The sequence below is a fragment of the Colias eurytheme genome, chromosome 6, assembly GCF_061535395.1.
Source record: "Colias eurytheme isolate Ceu_HAF_F1 chromosome 6, ilColEury1 Martin Lab GWU primary, whole genome shotgun sequence".
NCBI lineage: Eukaryota > Metazoa > Arthropoda > Insecta > Lepidoptera > Pieridae > Colias > Colias eurytheme.
Genome location: NC_142985.1, coordinates 8,330,936 through 8,346,649, shown reverse-complemented (window position 1 = coordinate 8,346,649; position 15,714 = coordinate 8,330,936). Strand labels below are relative to the sequence as shown.

The following is a 15,714-nucleotide window of genomic DNA, read 5'->3' as shown; positions in this document are numbered from 1 at the left end:
ATAGTGCCATTGTTATTTTTAAAGAGTAACTAACTAGGAAAACTAGTTAGGGACAGACTGTTTACCATTACTATGTATGATTAAATAAAAATAAAATTATAACTAGTCAACTTTTTTTTAGTTTGCCACCCCTGATCGAACCTGTATGTCCCTCTTACCCCGAATTGATGTATTCTTCTTTTTTATTCCAAATTATACCTTATTTCATCGAAATTAAGATCTAATATTGACCAAAGACATTCTACCTATAAATTAACGAACATTTAGCAACGAATATTTTAATTTAAACTCCAATCTTAGGAAATACAATGACTGTCCCTCTTACCCCATGTAAAGGGGAAGAGGAACGATTACTCAATCTTGACATTAACGTCAATATCTTCGTAAGAACTGTTATTAGAGTAATGACATTTAGCCTACGGGAAGCTAATACATAAAGGTAAGTTCTGTGTGTTTCAAAGATCTTAAAAAGCTATAACTGTTGTTCCTAGCAGTCAAAATATTTTACTGGAAATGAAATATGTTTCTCTTACCCCACCTGACCTTATTAGTTTTGTGGTGGTTTTGTGTGTTCAACGTTTTATTTTTTACTTTGGTTGGTTTAATGTTTTTAGAAGTCTGATTTCTTGACAAGTTAATAATTGAATGTTAATTTTACCTAACGAATTAATTAGAGAAAATAAATTGTTATGATTGATTGTAAATATTTAACTAAATACTTTTTTTGTAATATCTAATGTTGTGATCAGTTGTGATCTGTGGTTGTGATTGATATGTCATATGATATACATATTTTGACATTGACTTTAAGAAAGTTCATGCCGGTAAAATTGAAAATGTAAGAAATAACAAATTGAAATTTTAATCAAAATGAAAAACAAAATTAATTCAGCAGAACTTTTCTTGTGTTTTTCTATTTGGATTTCTGCTAATATATTTTCATTGTACATGTTAGTTAAGTCGCAAACAGGTAAGTTATTAATTTATTGCAGTCAAAAGAACTTCGTTTTTAGTTTATAACTAAATGTTAAAAGTAAACATTTATATTTTTCAGAAATTTTAGAGTTGGACAGTAATTTAATTTACTCATTGAATGATTTACAACCAGGCTGGAACTTTTTAGCACGATTTAAAGATGTTTCTGATGTAGAATGGAGTAGTTGGAAATACTTTTTGCAAACATCCTGGTATTACCTTATTATAACCTTTTTTGTTTCGGAATTGGTTCGACAATATTGTCCACATTTACTCAAATCATGGTATATACTATCCAGTATTTTATTTGTTTGTACATATTTGGGATTCAAGCACATGATTATCATTATAATCCAACCAATAGTATATGCTACAGTTATCCTTCTTGGAGGAAAAAAAGCTAGCATTTGGGTGATCAGTATTATTTTACTGCTAAGTTATAATTCACTGAAGTACAAATTTTTCTTTTGGAGCTTCTTAGACCATAGAGATTTGCAAGATGAAGAAGTGTACTTAATATTGTTTTGTATGGCGTGGATTGAGTTGCGGTGTATTAGTTATTCAATTGACTTTATGGACAATAAAGAGAAGACATCTATGACCACTAAAGATTTTATTGATATGTTATGCTATGTCCTATACTTGCCATTGCTGTATACAGGCCCAATTGTGATATATGAAGAATTTAATAAAAGCTTTCATGGAAAAAATAAGAGGCTGCATACAAAGTTATCAAGATTTTTGCCAGATGCTGTAATCTTTCTACTGTATACAGTATTTTTAGACTTTTCATTTCATTATGTTTACTTTTATGCTATGCAGGCTGATATGGAGGTATGAATAAATTACAGATATTTTTAAAAATTGTATTAAAATCAAATTATTTTCTTCTAATAGATATCTTGTTTACAGTTAATTAGAAAATTACCTACGATTGCCTTATGTGGGGGAGGTTTATGGATGGGTTTGGAGTTTCACATGAAGTATGTTATTTCATATGGGACTGCAGCATCATTTGCTAGACTGGACAATATAGAACCACCCCCTACACCTAGATGCATAGCGCGGATTCATGTGTACTCTCAAATGTGGAGACATTTTGATGTAGGCCTTTACAGATTTCTAGTCAAGTATGTATTTTTTTCTACATTACTTACAATATATTGTCTGTAGAATTGTTAAATTAACTAAGATTCATCTTTGCAGGTATATTTATAGACCGAGCTTTGATATTTTGAAAAAATATCTTAATTTACCAAATATAATCTGCAAGTTGCTGGCATCACTTGAGACTTTTATATTTATTTTTATGTGGCATGGTATAGTTTGGCACATTTTCATGTGGACCATACTAAACTATACTGGTATCACATTGGAACATTTTGGAAAACTAATATCAAAACATGACAGATACATTTGGTTTAAGAAAGTGATATTGAGAACAGAGGCTATGGAGGCGAGGTTTATTGCCATTTTATGTACACCATTACTAGCATTGTCGGCTATTTCTAACTTTTATTTATTTGCTGGTAATGATGTGGGTAGTTTGTTTTTTGAGTGCTTTTCTCAGCCGTCCACTTTAAATAGTATAATATTGTGTGTGTCATTATATAGTTGTTGCCATGTCTCTATGGCTTTAGAAGATGTTCCATCTAGAATGTTTTTGAAGAAAGCAGTCGAGGAAGATGACAAAAAACAATGACTATATACTTAGTATATACATAAGCAAATTTTTGAATCTTTTTATACTGGTCAGCGTTGGATTGTGGCCTAGTTATTAAAGCATGGGTGCTTTGGTGTTGAATAAAATTAATTTTGTAATTTTATTGTAATAACTACTTATACTCTCAAATTGTAGGATAATTTATGAAACAATGGTTATGATATTTTAAATATAAGCTTATGGAAAATTACTATGTGGTAATAATAATTACTATTTTATTTTGTTGTTGTATTGGTACAAAAAAATCACAATTTTGTAATTTCAAACATAATTTTATCTAGAGATTCTTTAAAATAAAACATTAGTGTATATTTTATACTTTAGTTTATTATAAAATCGTGTCATCACATTTTTATGGGTATTTACAATTTAAATAAAATAACTTATTGAATATGTTTTTGAGTTTAATTATACTAACAACACTTTAGGAAATTTATCATACATCATTCTATTATCAAAAATACAATTTTCCTTATGTAATCACATCAAAGTAAGTCGAAATTAGTAGAATTTAACATCAAAATATGTATTGTTAAAAAATCAATTATATTGCAACTAATTGGTATGTATTTGACCCCTTGAGTAATAAATATGAATGAATGTGCATAGCTTCTATAAGATCGTTAGGATCTCCAGCAACACCCGCTGCTTTATGAATCTGAATTAACTCTTGTCTTGTGAATACATCTTTATTCATTTGATGAGCTCTTCTTGTTAACGCGTCTAAGAATTTTTTGACCTGAAAATTAATATAAACTTAGAACTATTAGATCAAGATTGAGCATTCATTTATATATTATTTTATGTAGTAGATATTTTCTAATACATAAGTCTATATTATTAATATTATAATTATAATGCCGAATAGTTTGGTTGTTTGGTTGAATGCAATAATTCCAGGTAGTGCTTCAAGTGTAAAAATTCTTTCAATGTTATCTATATCGGGGAATTTATTAAGGAAAACTATAGGCAATATTTCATCATGCTGTGACCAATAGGACGGAGCAATGCGTGTAAAGCCGCAGGGCACAGCTAGTTATAATTAAGCCAACTAGCTTAATTAGAGGTTCTCTTTATTGAATAGCGCCATTCTTCTATCATGCTAAATGATTTTCAATGATATCAATTGTTTGGGATTTACTAATTTATAACGGTTACCTTATTCCTAGAGCTGACTCCGGACCCATTGATTGATCGTGATAACTCAATATTTCCATATTCATCGCTGAATGTATCAACTAAACTATGTTTAAGTAAGCTTATAACATCATTTGCATCTTCATCTGTGGCTTCTTCTCTTAAATCAACACGCGCCCGCGCCTGAATAATAATAAAAAATTGGTTGTTTGTAAAGTAGGTTTACGATCGAGATGTTTACGTGATAACGTCTTATTGGTGGCAGCGCTCGAGATGAGACGGGAGATCTATCCGTCTCTCTCTCGTTATACCTGCGATCGCGCTCGTGAGGTTTTGGTGTGACACAAGTTTCTGAACATGTCACCCGACTAAAACGATTTTAAAAACGTTATCACGTTAAAAAAATGTTTCAAAAATGTAAGTGTTTGGAGGGTGTTTCTTATGGGTTACGATGAGTTTCAAACAGAGTTTCAGAAGTGAAACTTCTTTGGCAAGATTTTTTTATTTTTTTTTTTCACTTTAAAAATTGACTTGTATACCTGCGTGAGTCGAATACAAGCTTCCAATTGCCGTGTTGTGATTGGTGTTCCATCGCTCACTGTACTCTGATGATTATGACGTAGTTCCAAATAAAAGTTCTGTAAAGCGTTCGCCGCTGCAGTACTAAGTTTCGGATGTACGTATCTTATTGCGTATGCAATGTACTTGCGAAGTAGTACCATTGGTAGTGTGTCGATTACTTCACCTGGCTTTAAGCGAAGCCTTTGACTGTAAAAATATTGTAAGAGATATATTTTTTTTGAGTATGGTTGCTAGAAAAATTGCGTAAAAATATAGTTTCATTATGTATCTAAAATGCAATTTATTACGTAATTTTAGTTTTATTGAAATGAGAAATTTTTACCATCTGGTTGATTATTTTTTATTTTTAATATGCATTTTTAATATACCTCAGAGACATATTATTGGTATTGTTTTGAGTAGAACTTGTGTTGAAAGCATCAAAATTTGTAGTTGCTTTCTTCTTTCCTTTTGGTCCCGAATGTAGTGCTAAAACATGCTCTGACAACATGGCATCTGTTTTCTAAAAAATATAAATAATAATTAAAAGTGACACCAAAACTTAATACTTGATATTTTAAATATTTATAATGTAGTTAAACTTAAAAGGCTTACCTCATCAGGTTGATCCAAAAGTATAAAAACCAAATCAAATCTGGATAGTAAAGCTGAATTTAATTTTAAATTTTCTGATACGGTTTTAGCTCTGAAATTTAAATTTATTATAACATAGTTAGACAGATTGCAGATATTAATTGAATGATTTAATTTTGTTGTCGCTATTTCAACAAATAATAAAAAATCGAGTATGGGCAAAATCATAAATTAAATGGATGACAATTTTTTTTATGGACGTGTCGCGAATCCGACTCACACTTGACCGATATTTTAAAACGAGAAGTTTTTAATTTATAAATCTATGTAGAGAGTTAATAACTCCTATCAAAATCTCACAAATTAATAAATATAGAGATGTTTTGACGTGATAACGTTTTTAAAATCGTTTTAGTCGGGTGACATGTTCAGAAACTTGTGTCACACTAAAACCTCACGAGCGCGATCGCAGGTATAACAAGAGAGAGAGGGACCGATCTCCCGTCTCATCTCGAGCGCTGCCACCAATAAGAGGTTATCACGTAAACATCTCGATCGTAAATCTACTTTACAACCAATTTTTTATTATCAATATATTTTTTATTCATTTTATGAAAATAATACAATTCGTACCTATTATAGCTCCCCGCAGCGGGGTTAGCAGCGGCCAGTACTGTAGCCCGTGCGGGCAGACTGCACACCACGCCCCCTTTGGCGACGGACACCCGACGTTGTTCCATCGCTTCTAGTAGACTGCTGTGGTGGCACGACATCTGTGGCCATTTAAATATATTTATTGAAGTGAAAACTTCTTTAGCGGCGTTGGGTATAAAATCTTAAACTCGCGTCAGGACACGTGACCTGATCGAAAAAGCGTAAGACGGATGGATATCAAACATGCTCAACGTTAATAATCAAGTTTTCACTTCTGCCGGCACTCCCGGAGTGCAACCTGTCTTTTTTTAATTAAATGCTTAGCCTTAGAGCTACATAGAAGTAGATAACGATATATATTTTGTAAGTTAAGAGCAATTTATTGTTCAAGACTAGAATTGTTGCTGAACAGAGTAACTTTTATAACGTGTATAGGATGACAGTATGCCAAAAATAAATAAATTTATATACCTATATGTTGCTCAATAAATTCTTCATCATCCAATGAAGGCAATAGGAAAGACAAATGATTATTAATAACTCAGGCCCCGGAATCACAGACACAATAAAAAATCTATTGTGTCGTGGACCGATCGGGCCGTTCGGGGCTCAATGGGTTAATTCAATACTGTGATATAAATTTTATTTAAACATAGCAAAATCTATATACCTTATCCAATTCATCAATACAGCACACTCCCTTATCAGCCAGGACCAAAGCCCCCGCCTCGAGGGCGAAGTCCCCGCCGGCTTCTCGGCCGAGCGCTACGGTTAGACCACCGCCTGATGCTGACGCACCACATACATACACACCTGATAAAAATAAAATTTATAGTAAATTAGCTATTCGCTTCACTTCATTCAGGTTAAATTCGGGCAAAGTAGCCTTTTCACTTTGGCATACAGTTAAAGTAGTACAAATGCCACGGGCAATTTTATAAATATTTTTATAGAACCTAATTAAATATATGAACATGAAGAAACAGGTTAAGTCATTAAATACAATGGAAACTTTATATACCAAGAACAAGGTGAAGTCAATGATAAAATAATGTTTACCATAAAAAAGTAGAACATTAGTGTAGCCATAAAGATGCCATAAAATTAATAACAACAACTTTATTACCACATATATTTTTAAACCATTACCACACCCCGGACACTCCATACAAAATGATCGTTTTGACAGTCACACTGTAGAGACTGCAAATGTGTGTGTTAACGCTTTATGGTTGGCACATTTGTGACTAGCGTAAAAAAAAATTCACGTTTTTCTGATGAAATACATCCGTAAACAGCACAATATCTAACCATTTTCTACGAAAAACGATAATCACAAATCCAAAATAATAAAATTACTTTAAGTCAATTTGATTAATGTTGTCAATCTTCGTTGCGTATCGTCCTTGCAGAAAAATATGGCCCATTTTATGTCTGATCGCGCGGGGGTGAGGTAAGTTTAATTTTGGCGGGAGGCGGAGAGTGTCCGTTCTGTAGCGTTTAGCTACTATTATGTATTCTGTGCCATTACATTATTTACTGACATTAAACAAATACACACCTTGAAATACCATCACTACATAGTATAAAACAAAGTCGTTATCTGTCTATGTGTCGGTATGCTTAGATCTAAAACAACGCAACATCTTTTGATTCGGTTTTCTTAATAAAATGATTTTGGAGAAATATTTCATTTAGCATGTAGACAAAGCGGGCGAAACCGCAGGCGGAAAGCTAGTTTAATATAAATATTACCTCTAGGAGCTGCATGTGCGGCAGCTTGTAACAACTGAGACTTCCCCAATCCCGGATCTCCAACAACCAAATTTTCTTAATAAAGTGATTTTCTAGGAATATTTCATTACGTTTTAAACAAAGCGGGCAAAGCCGCGGGAGGTAAAATAGTTAAAATATAAATATTACCTCTAGGAGCTGCATGTGCGGCAGCTTGTAACAACTGAGACTTCCCCAATCCCGGATCTCCAACAACCAAATTTTCTTAATAAAGTGATTTTCGAGGAATATTTCATTACGTTTTATAAAAAGCGGGAAAAACCGCGGGAGGTAAAATAGTTAAAATATAAATATTACCTCTAGGAGCTGCATGTGCGGCAGCTTGTAACAACTGAGACTTCCCCAATCCCGGATCTCCAACAACCAAATTTTCTTAATAAAGTGATTTTCGAGGAATATTTCATTACGTTTTATAAAAAGCGGGAAAAACCGCGGGAGGTAAAATAGTTAAAATATAAATATTACCTCTAGGAGCTGCATGTGCGGCAGCTTGTAACAACTGAGACTTCCCCAATCCCAGATCTCCAACAACCAAATTTTCTTAATAAAGTGATTTTCGAGGAATATTTCATTACGTTTTATACAAAGCGGGAAAAACCGCGGGAGGTAAAATAGTTAAAATATAAATATTACCTCGAGGAGCTGCATGTGCGGCAGCTTGTAACAACTGAGACTTCCCCAATCCCGGATCTCCAACAACCAAAACATGAGGATTGCTTCTCGACCCATTATCATTTTCAGTACCACCAAATAAGCCCAGAATCAGACCAGCTTTGACAGGTTCATGTCCGAATATAGTTGGACATAGAGAATGTACTAGAAGCCTGAATACATCTTCCGATGCATGGATTTCCTGAAAAATTATGCGATTCAATTAAATAAGACATTTTAAAAGAATATATAAGAAATCAATGCTAAAGTAGAGAGGTGGGGCGTTGTCCCGGTTTTCCAAAAAGTCGTGGTTTCGAATCTAGGCCTCGAATTTTTCTATCTTTAAAATTTCTCATATTTTAACTATAAAGCATTTGAATGCCATAAAACTAAAAAAAAAAATCAATTAGAGAATTTAATTACAGATACTGTTTGTGAACGAAAATTCAATTTGCTCAATTCAAAATACCTGTATTGCATAATAATCCTTTAGAGTAAAACTTAATGTTGGATTGCTCAAATTCCGTTGACTGTGAATAGAAACAGCTTCAACATAGAGTTGTAACAATCTTGCAGCGCGTTTGCCGTCTTCACCACCTTTGCTTTCACCACGAACCTACTGACAATATAATATTTACAATACATTGTATATACTAATAATATTGAAATACTAGCTGCTCCGCGCGGTTTCACCCCCGTGGCTCCACTCCTGTTGGTCGGAGCGTGATGATATATAGACTATAACCTTCCTTGATGAATGAACTATCTAACACCGAATTTTTCAAATCGGACCAGTAGTTTCCGAGATTAGCGCGTTCAAACAAACAAACAAACAAACTCTTCAGCTTTATAATATTAGTATAGATGTATTTTAATTTCATTTATAAATAATTTGCGCTAGAATAAAAAATGAACCAACAATTTATGTGATTTGAAAATTTCGTTGTTACAAAAATTAACCTTATGCAAAATACAAATGCTTTTTTATTGGGTTTAGAATATATTTCCAACTGCATAAATGATGATTATGCTTTTTCTTACCTGTACTACGCCTGTAACAGAAAGGACATCTCCGGGGCAGGCTGTACCAACCAGATCACCTTGAAGGTCTATTTCAACACTCCTCGGAATTGTACCTGATAAACTCTAAAAGGAAAAAAAAACAATAATAATATATGTTTCGTACATTATTGATTTCTTTAATGTACACTTCAACAAGTCACATGCATTGGAGCAGTTAACAGTTTTTAAAAATGAACATAGATCTTAAAATACAAAAAGCGATTCAAGTATAGTTATAAAATAATTTGGAAAATCCAAAAGTGCACGCCTCATAATTTTTTTAAATAAATATTTATTAATTATTATTTTTGTTTATTTAATAACAATTAAACCACATCGAATCAGACCCTGAAAAATGAAAGGGTTCTATTCCTGAGCATACTCAAGTGTAAGAGAAAAAAAAAGACTCGATTAGTAAAGTATTTCGGTCGCTATCGTGTTAACAAGAAAAAGGATCCGCACATACAGACACACGGACGTCCAAGACAGAACTTTTTTAAACTGTTTTTTAACTAGTTTAAATAACAAAAATGACATCAAAAATATCATGAACGTTAAAAATAGTGTTTTTTCTTAATATGTGTGTGTATGTATTATCTTACAAGTGCAATGTATGATACATAAAGACATTTTAAGTTTGAAAAATCAGATGTTTTGCGCGAAGTGACAGTAGTACCCACCTCAACGCTTCGCTTATGAGGCGTGCAATAAATATAAGTAATAGGTACCTGTGACTGTATTTCTTGTATCTTAGCAACTTGCCAATCTGTTGTGTTTGTAAATGGTGATGACTGCAGAGGTTCAAACTTGTGACCACTTTTGCAATTGTGGCAAAAATTTGGTGCTGAGAATTATAAGAATGAACAAGTAATAACTCCTTAAATATGTATTAGAAAGTAAAAAGGTAAGTTTGGAAATATGAAAGTACCCTACATTTTTGTAATATTTTAATATGAATAGAACAAACTAGCTTACTAAATACTTCTGTTCTCACATTTAGGGCTATAGTGAAAAATTATCACCAGACTTTCTAGACATAATTAAGACAATCAAAGCAAAGGATATCAAAATTAACCAAGGATTTTTACTCAGAGATGTAAACATACAAACATATTTTACATTGTAAGCACATTCATATCATACTTGCACCATGACTTTAAAAATCTATATTTTCATCACATAGCAAAAATGCTTCAATCTGGCATTCATTCATGTAAAAACTAAACAAAAAAACATAATAAAATTTCAGTATTTACCTGTAAACACACCCTGGGGCTGCATTACAGCTTGTATACTATGACAGCTACTACATTCAAAAGCCATAGATGTGCAAATCAGTCCAACACTACCCACCCTTATCACAGTTCCTTTTATTGTAACAAGTTTCCCTGGAATATAGAAATTAATTAACCAATAAAAATAAATGCATGCATGATATATTTACATTTACATCAAACAAGCAATTGCTCATTCTAATGCCACTATGTCAAATTCTTTTATTGTAAACAGGCGTAGAACATTCTTTCGTTGTTCTTTGTGTGTTTAAAGATTCTATGTTCTAATACTGAATAACACTGAACATGAGTTTTCATTTACACTAAAAGATCAGCCCCCCTAGTCAAGTGGCTTTCTGCTAGCGTAGCGTTCAATAGAATAGACTACGAATGTATGAGATTGACGTAAGCTGTAGATACGTTCATCTACAGCCTACGTCAATCTCATACATTCGTAGTCTATTCTATTGAACGCTACGCTAACAGAAAGCCACTTGACTAGGGGGGCAGGAAATAATGCCTCTCTCTAGCTCTATGTCTGTTTGATGTAAATGCACTGATAAAAAAGAGATTAAATGTTGTTAAACTCACCAAAATAGTTGACCTTTAAATTACTTATAGGTATTACTGGTTGGTGATTAAAAACTCTAACTTTAATGCTGGATTCACATTTAAGACTCTGTAATAATAATAATATTCATATTATTTTACTAGAAAGAAAGAATTGCAGTTCAAGAGGGCATTGGAATTATTTATTAAATATAATAAACGAACCTCATGTAAAGAAAACTCTAACAAGCGTAATGTCATTTCTGGCTTTTCAAACAAATCTGTTTGAAATGAAGACCAATGGTTGTTAAAGTCTTCATCATTTGTTAAACTCTGAATATCTAAAGGAACGCTTCTAGTTTGATCAATTTTTTCCAAATCAAATATTGTTCTATTTTTATCAATAAAGGTTTTAAAGCATTGTATACGAGGTAAAACTTCTGCACTTGGCTGTTCTGTAAATAAAAAATTGTTACTGTTTGTGTTATAGTTATAAAAATATTATATGTAGTTAGCATCAATATGAAAAGTTTTTACAGACCTTCTGTAGGGAAGTACAATTTCCATATATTTGTTCCTGAATTTATAGGCACTACAATAGGTAACCGGTTTGCTGGAGCTCTAACTGAACTAGAAGTATTAGATATAGGAATGGAAGATGTAGAATTATTAACACTGCCGGTGTCTGCGGAGTTTCGTGTATTATTCCTGTTTCGATTCCAATTATTTTTGTATCGCCCTCGCCAATTTCGCCTCATTTTTATAAAATTTCTGTCATGAAAATTGGAAAATTTTGATATTAAATAAATGTTGTTTGAAGTTTTTGCGAAACTCTATTCAGTTTTCTTTTTCCCGCACAAAATTGCAGCATTTTCTAATTCCTGTTGTTTACACAGATTAAGTATTCTGTATTATACGAGTAGTTGTTTAACTGTCATCTGTCATGATGACGGCTATAAACGTAGACGGAGGCTATATCTGGCCACAATAAAACACCCTCACACCTTGCAAGACTGAACATAATTAATATGGTTAGGGAGCCAGGTGAAAATTTGGTTAACTATTTCCTCTCAAGAGATAATTTGTCAGACGCATGAGAGTATAGTATTATAAAGCCTCGTGAACGTCAGCTGGCGCTCGGTTGGGGGGGTGAGCGGTTGTAGCCATAGGAAAAAAAATACATTCATTCATTCATTTCCTCTCAGCTAAAAATTTGTCAAATTGTAGCTAACCCAATATCTCAACGAAAAAAAATAGTCAGCTGGTTAGAACATGGTGTATTATACGTCAGCTGGTGTCTCGAACATGAAAGTTAAATTTAAAGAAAAATTTATTTTCCGTTATTTCCTCTCAAACAAAAATTTACTTGATGATAGCTTATATATAACTGTGGATAAATATATATGTCAGCTGGCTGTATCTTGGTGGAAAAACCGTCAGCTGATACGGGAGGCTACAACCACTCTTCCCCCCAACCGAGCTCCAGCTGACGTTCACGAGGCTTCATAATACTATACTTTGATGCATTTTACTAATTACCGCTTGAGAGGAACTTGGTCATAAAATCTGCTGCTGGCTCCCGGACAATATATGCACTTTTTGTAATGAGAGGATCGCCGATATGAACCATATTTTTTTCAACTGTCAAAACCATATGTTCATATTTCATAGACTAGTATTGGCAAGTGAAATAGTAGAAGTAAGTGATTCCTCCCGCCGCCAGTTGAGTGATTTATTGAAAAACAAGAAGTGTTATAGGGCATTGTACAGATACATTAAAGGCACTGTCGGAGCGATCTGATTACTGACAAGGGAATGAAAAATATCTCGAACATTATTGATAAATAAATAAGAATTGGCTTAAAGGTCTAGTAACCAGGCCATTAAATATTCAAAAAAAAAAAAAAAAAAAAGACGGAGGCTATCATGAGGCTATAAAGTAAAAAAATCGCCATAAATAAAATATAAGTATAAAAAATTGGCTGAATCATACGATTTATTCATTTTGTGAATTAATTATTATTTAGCTTATTACAAAGCTATTAAATAAAATGAATGACTTTTAAATTTTTTTTTTCACTAGATTAATTATTGGCATTCCTACGTTTTGGATGCATCTTTAAAACTAAACATAGAACTTGGGGTGTCTTCCGTTATGCACTGCAACCACTGCACAGTGCTATCACTGTAGAAAAATTCGTTCCGTTATGGACTGCCAGTATACTGCCGCAGTACCCTAGGGAAATTTATGACGTCATTAATCGCCGCCATATTCTACTGTGGGCACTGGCGTTTTCGAGGTAAGGTACTCGCAGTACTTTGATCACGTGATCAGTCCACAGAGCAAGTCAAAACCACTCGAGTGCCTAACGTCTTATAAACAAAGCTACAGTATAATCAGAAATTTTTAAAGTTCTGTAATTAGTTTGGATTAATAAATAAAACAATGGAAGAGTTGCAAAAATTAACTTTATTAGACTGTGTTGAAAATGTTCAATACGAGCTGAAAGTTCTTTTTTATTCTTTTTTATGAAAAAGTACTTACTTTTATTATATTATAAATTCAATTTACAATTAATATTAATTAAAATATTTTTAATTGGACAGTACTCCAAAACAGTTTATTTTTATGTTCTAGAAAACTTTAATACAGTCATTTGAATGCTGCGTCAAAAAATGCGGCTGACAGTATACTGGATTGCGTTCCGTTTTAAATCGTAACCAGTTTATCTGGCTATAAAGGAACGGCTTCACAGTATACTGAATTGACGTTAATGTCGAACGTTATGAAGTGATATAGAGTGGTTCAATTTTATTTTTTTATAATATAATTATTTCGATCTTACGATCGAATTCGAAGATCATCTTTATGTACAATAATATATTATACTTTAAAATATTATTATAATAGACTTTCCGATTTTATTATCTATTTAAAAGTTACAATTTTGGAACGTAATTTAAAATTTAAAAATGGAATGTTTGTTTGGATTTTTGACGCGGATTTGTTTATTGCTTTCATAAACTGTTTGTTGTCAGACGTAGGAGGTGTATTATTTTTAGTTTAAAATATTGTCAGAAATACAAATAGTTATTTTAGTTATTACCTTATAGATTTATGTAGCATAAACCATGTCAGAAGAAGCTGGTGGGGCTCCACCGGAGGCACCTGCAGAAAATGCTGAAAACGCCGAAGCTGGTGTAGCAGCAGCTGTTGAAGGAGATACAGCAGACGTTGAGCATACTGCAGTGAAAATCGACGAAATCGCTAGAAGAATTTCAAGGAAGCAATCAATATATCAAACTGCTCAGGAAGAGGCAGACGAGATACTTGATGTTGATAGAACAGCTTTGGAAGCAATTCTTGATGTCAGTGCACGTTTAAAAGACATTCAGAAGAAGAGCAAGATTTCTATGAGTACTTTGGCACTGGCCCATGAGTCCTACAAAGACAAACAAGTAAATAAAATACCTCAATGATATAAGTTCGTTTTATTTATAGTCTATTAAATTTGTGTATTTTTTAGGCTAAAGCCAAAGAAGCTCGCAATAATAGAGTTGGTGGATTGAAGACACAACATAGATTTTTATTGGAAAATGCTGCGTCTATTTTAAATAAATCTATTGAATACGTATTGGTAAAACATTTTATATATTCTATCTTGTCCAAATTATAATCATAAAAATGAATTTCATATTCTTTTCCATAACTATTCCTTTAAAACTATTTTTTAATCCTGTTATAAAATGCCTACAATAAAATCGATACATCTTACGCAAAATTTAGAGTGCTGATTATTATATTTTATCAGCAGTCGTGTTATGTAATCCAAATTCCAATAAATTCTCACCCAAATCAGTTCAGCAGATTTTGCGGGAGTTTGGCCACTTACCAATTATTGATTTAAATCTATAGGACTTTTATTAACATGAAAAGTTTCTTTATTTGAATGCACTAGTCTCAGAAACTACTAGACCGATTAAAAAAGTATAACAGTAATAACTATTTTAAAAACATGGTACTTAGGAAGATTTTGGATCAACTACTACTACTAAAAACTAAATCCTCTTTTCTTTATCCGTTTGGGTAATACGATATTACGTTGCCACGTATACCCACAAATCCGTCATGGGTGGCTATTTATACATAATTTGGCGTAGTAATTTAGGCCCTGCAAAGAATCATAGAATGTAGAAAACCTCTAAATATCCTGCCTACAAAGAAGAAAACCTCAAATCCAAATAAATAAATGTAATGTATTGAATTATTTATTAAAGGAAGGAGTATACGATGCGGATATTCACATCGATCTTTTGGATAGCGCAGTAGCTGAGGGCGGCAGAAACTGTATAGTTCTTTGTGATGCTTGGTTGCCGCCATTGAAAATGGGTAGAAAATGATTATAATCTCATTTATTTCTTCTTTATCCCTTGAGATTTTTTTTAACAATTATTCTTTTTGTTAGAATCTGGCCGTTTTATACCAAATCAAAAAGGTAGAATGGAGAGGACTTACATATCTGATGCGGGTACTATAGGGACTGAAGGCATGTGTGTTGGCATGTATCGAATAAAAAATAAAGCTATTGATACTAAAAATGTAGCTGAGGTACGCATGTATTTTTCATCTGTTTGTTAAGGTTAAAAAATGAAATGTTATTTATTAAATTTGCTACAAGTAACTACGACTTTTAAAACGATGAACACGCGCGCAAAGGCAAGTATTTCTAAGCATTTGTG

General features: G+C 32.7%; 3 protein-coding genes across 3 annotated transcripts in view; 2 read left to right on the top strand and 1 right to left on the bottom strand.

The window, feature by feature from the left end:
* The first annotated feature begins 805 nt into the window (after positions 1-805).
* On the top strand, positions 806-2,718 carry rasp (protein-cysteine N-palmitoyltransferase Rasp). Its single transcript, XM_090103409.1, has 4 exons — positions 806-970; positions 1,055-1,809; positions 1,888-2,105; positions 2,182-2,718. The coding sequence occupies exons 1-4, from the start codon at positions 871-873 to the stop codon at positions 2,675-2,677; spliced, it is 1,569 nt and encodes a 522-aa protein (XP_089959535.1). The 5' UTR covers positions 806-870; the 3' UTR covers positions 2,678-2,718.
* A 474-nt stretch (positions 2,719-3,192) lies between these two features.
* LOC149907827 (DNA helicase MCM8-like) lies at positions 3,193-11,844 on the bottom strand. Its single transcript, XM_090103408.1, has 15 exons — positions 11,516-11,844; positions 11,200-11,429; positions 11,017-11,104; positions 10,408-10,539; positions 9,880-9,995; positions 9,131-9,235; positions 8,559-8,705; positions 8,072-8,291; positions 6,315-6,457; positions 5,624-5,763; positions 5,012-5,102; positions 4,786-4,919; positions 4,375-4,603; positions 3,857-4,018; positions 3,193-3,437 (listed from the first exon to the last, which is right to left on the bottom strand). The coding sequence occupies exons 1-15, from the start codon at positions 11,730-11,732 to the stop codon at positions 3,243-3,245; spliced, it is 2,349 nt and encodes a 782-aa protein (XP_089959534.1). The 5' UTR covers positions 11,733-11,844; the 3' UTR covers positions 3,193-3,242.
* A 2,200-nt stretch (positions 11,845-14,044) lies between these two features.
* Positions 14,045-15,714, top strand: part of kl-3 (dynein heavy chain 8, axonemal kl-3) — a 35,772-nt gene continuing 34,102 nt past the window's right edge. The window contains exons 1-4 of the mRNA XM_090102942.1: positions 14,045-14,433; positions 14,502-14,612; positions 15,253-15,364; positions 15,441-15,583. Coding sequence (XP_089959068.1) covers positions 14,107-14,433; positions 14,502-14,612; positions 15,253-15,364; positions 15,441-15,583 — 693 coding nt within the window. The 5' untranslated portion in view covers positions 14,045-14,106. The remainder of the gene's footprint in view (positions 14,434-14,501; positions 14,613-15,252; positions 15,365-15,440; positions 15,584-15,714) is intronic.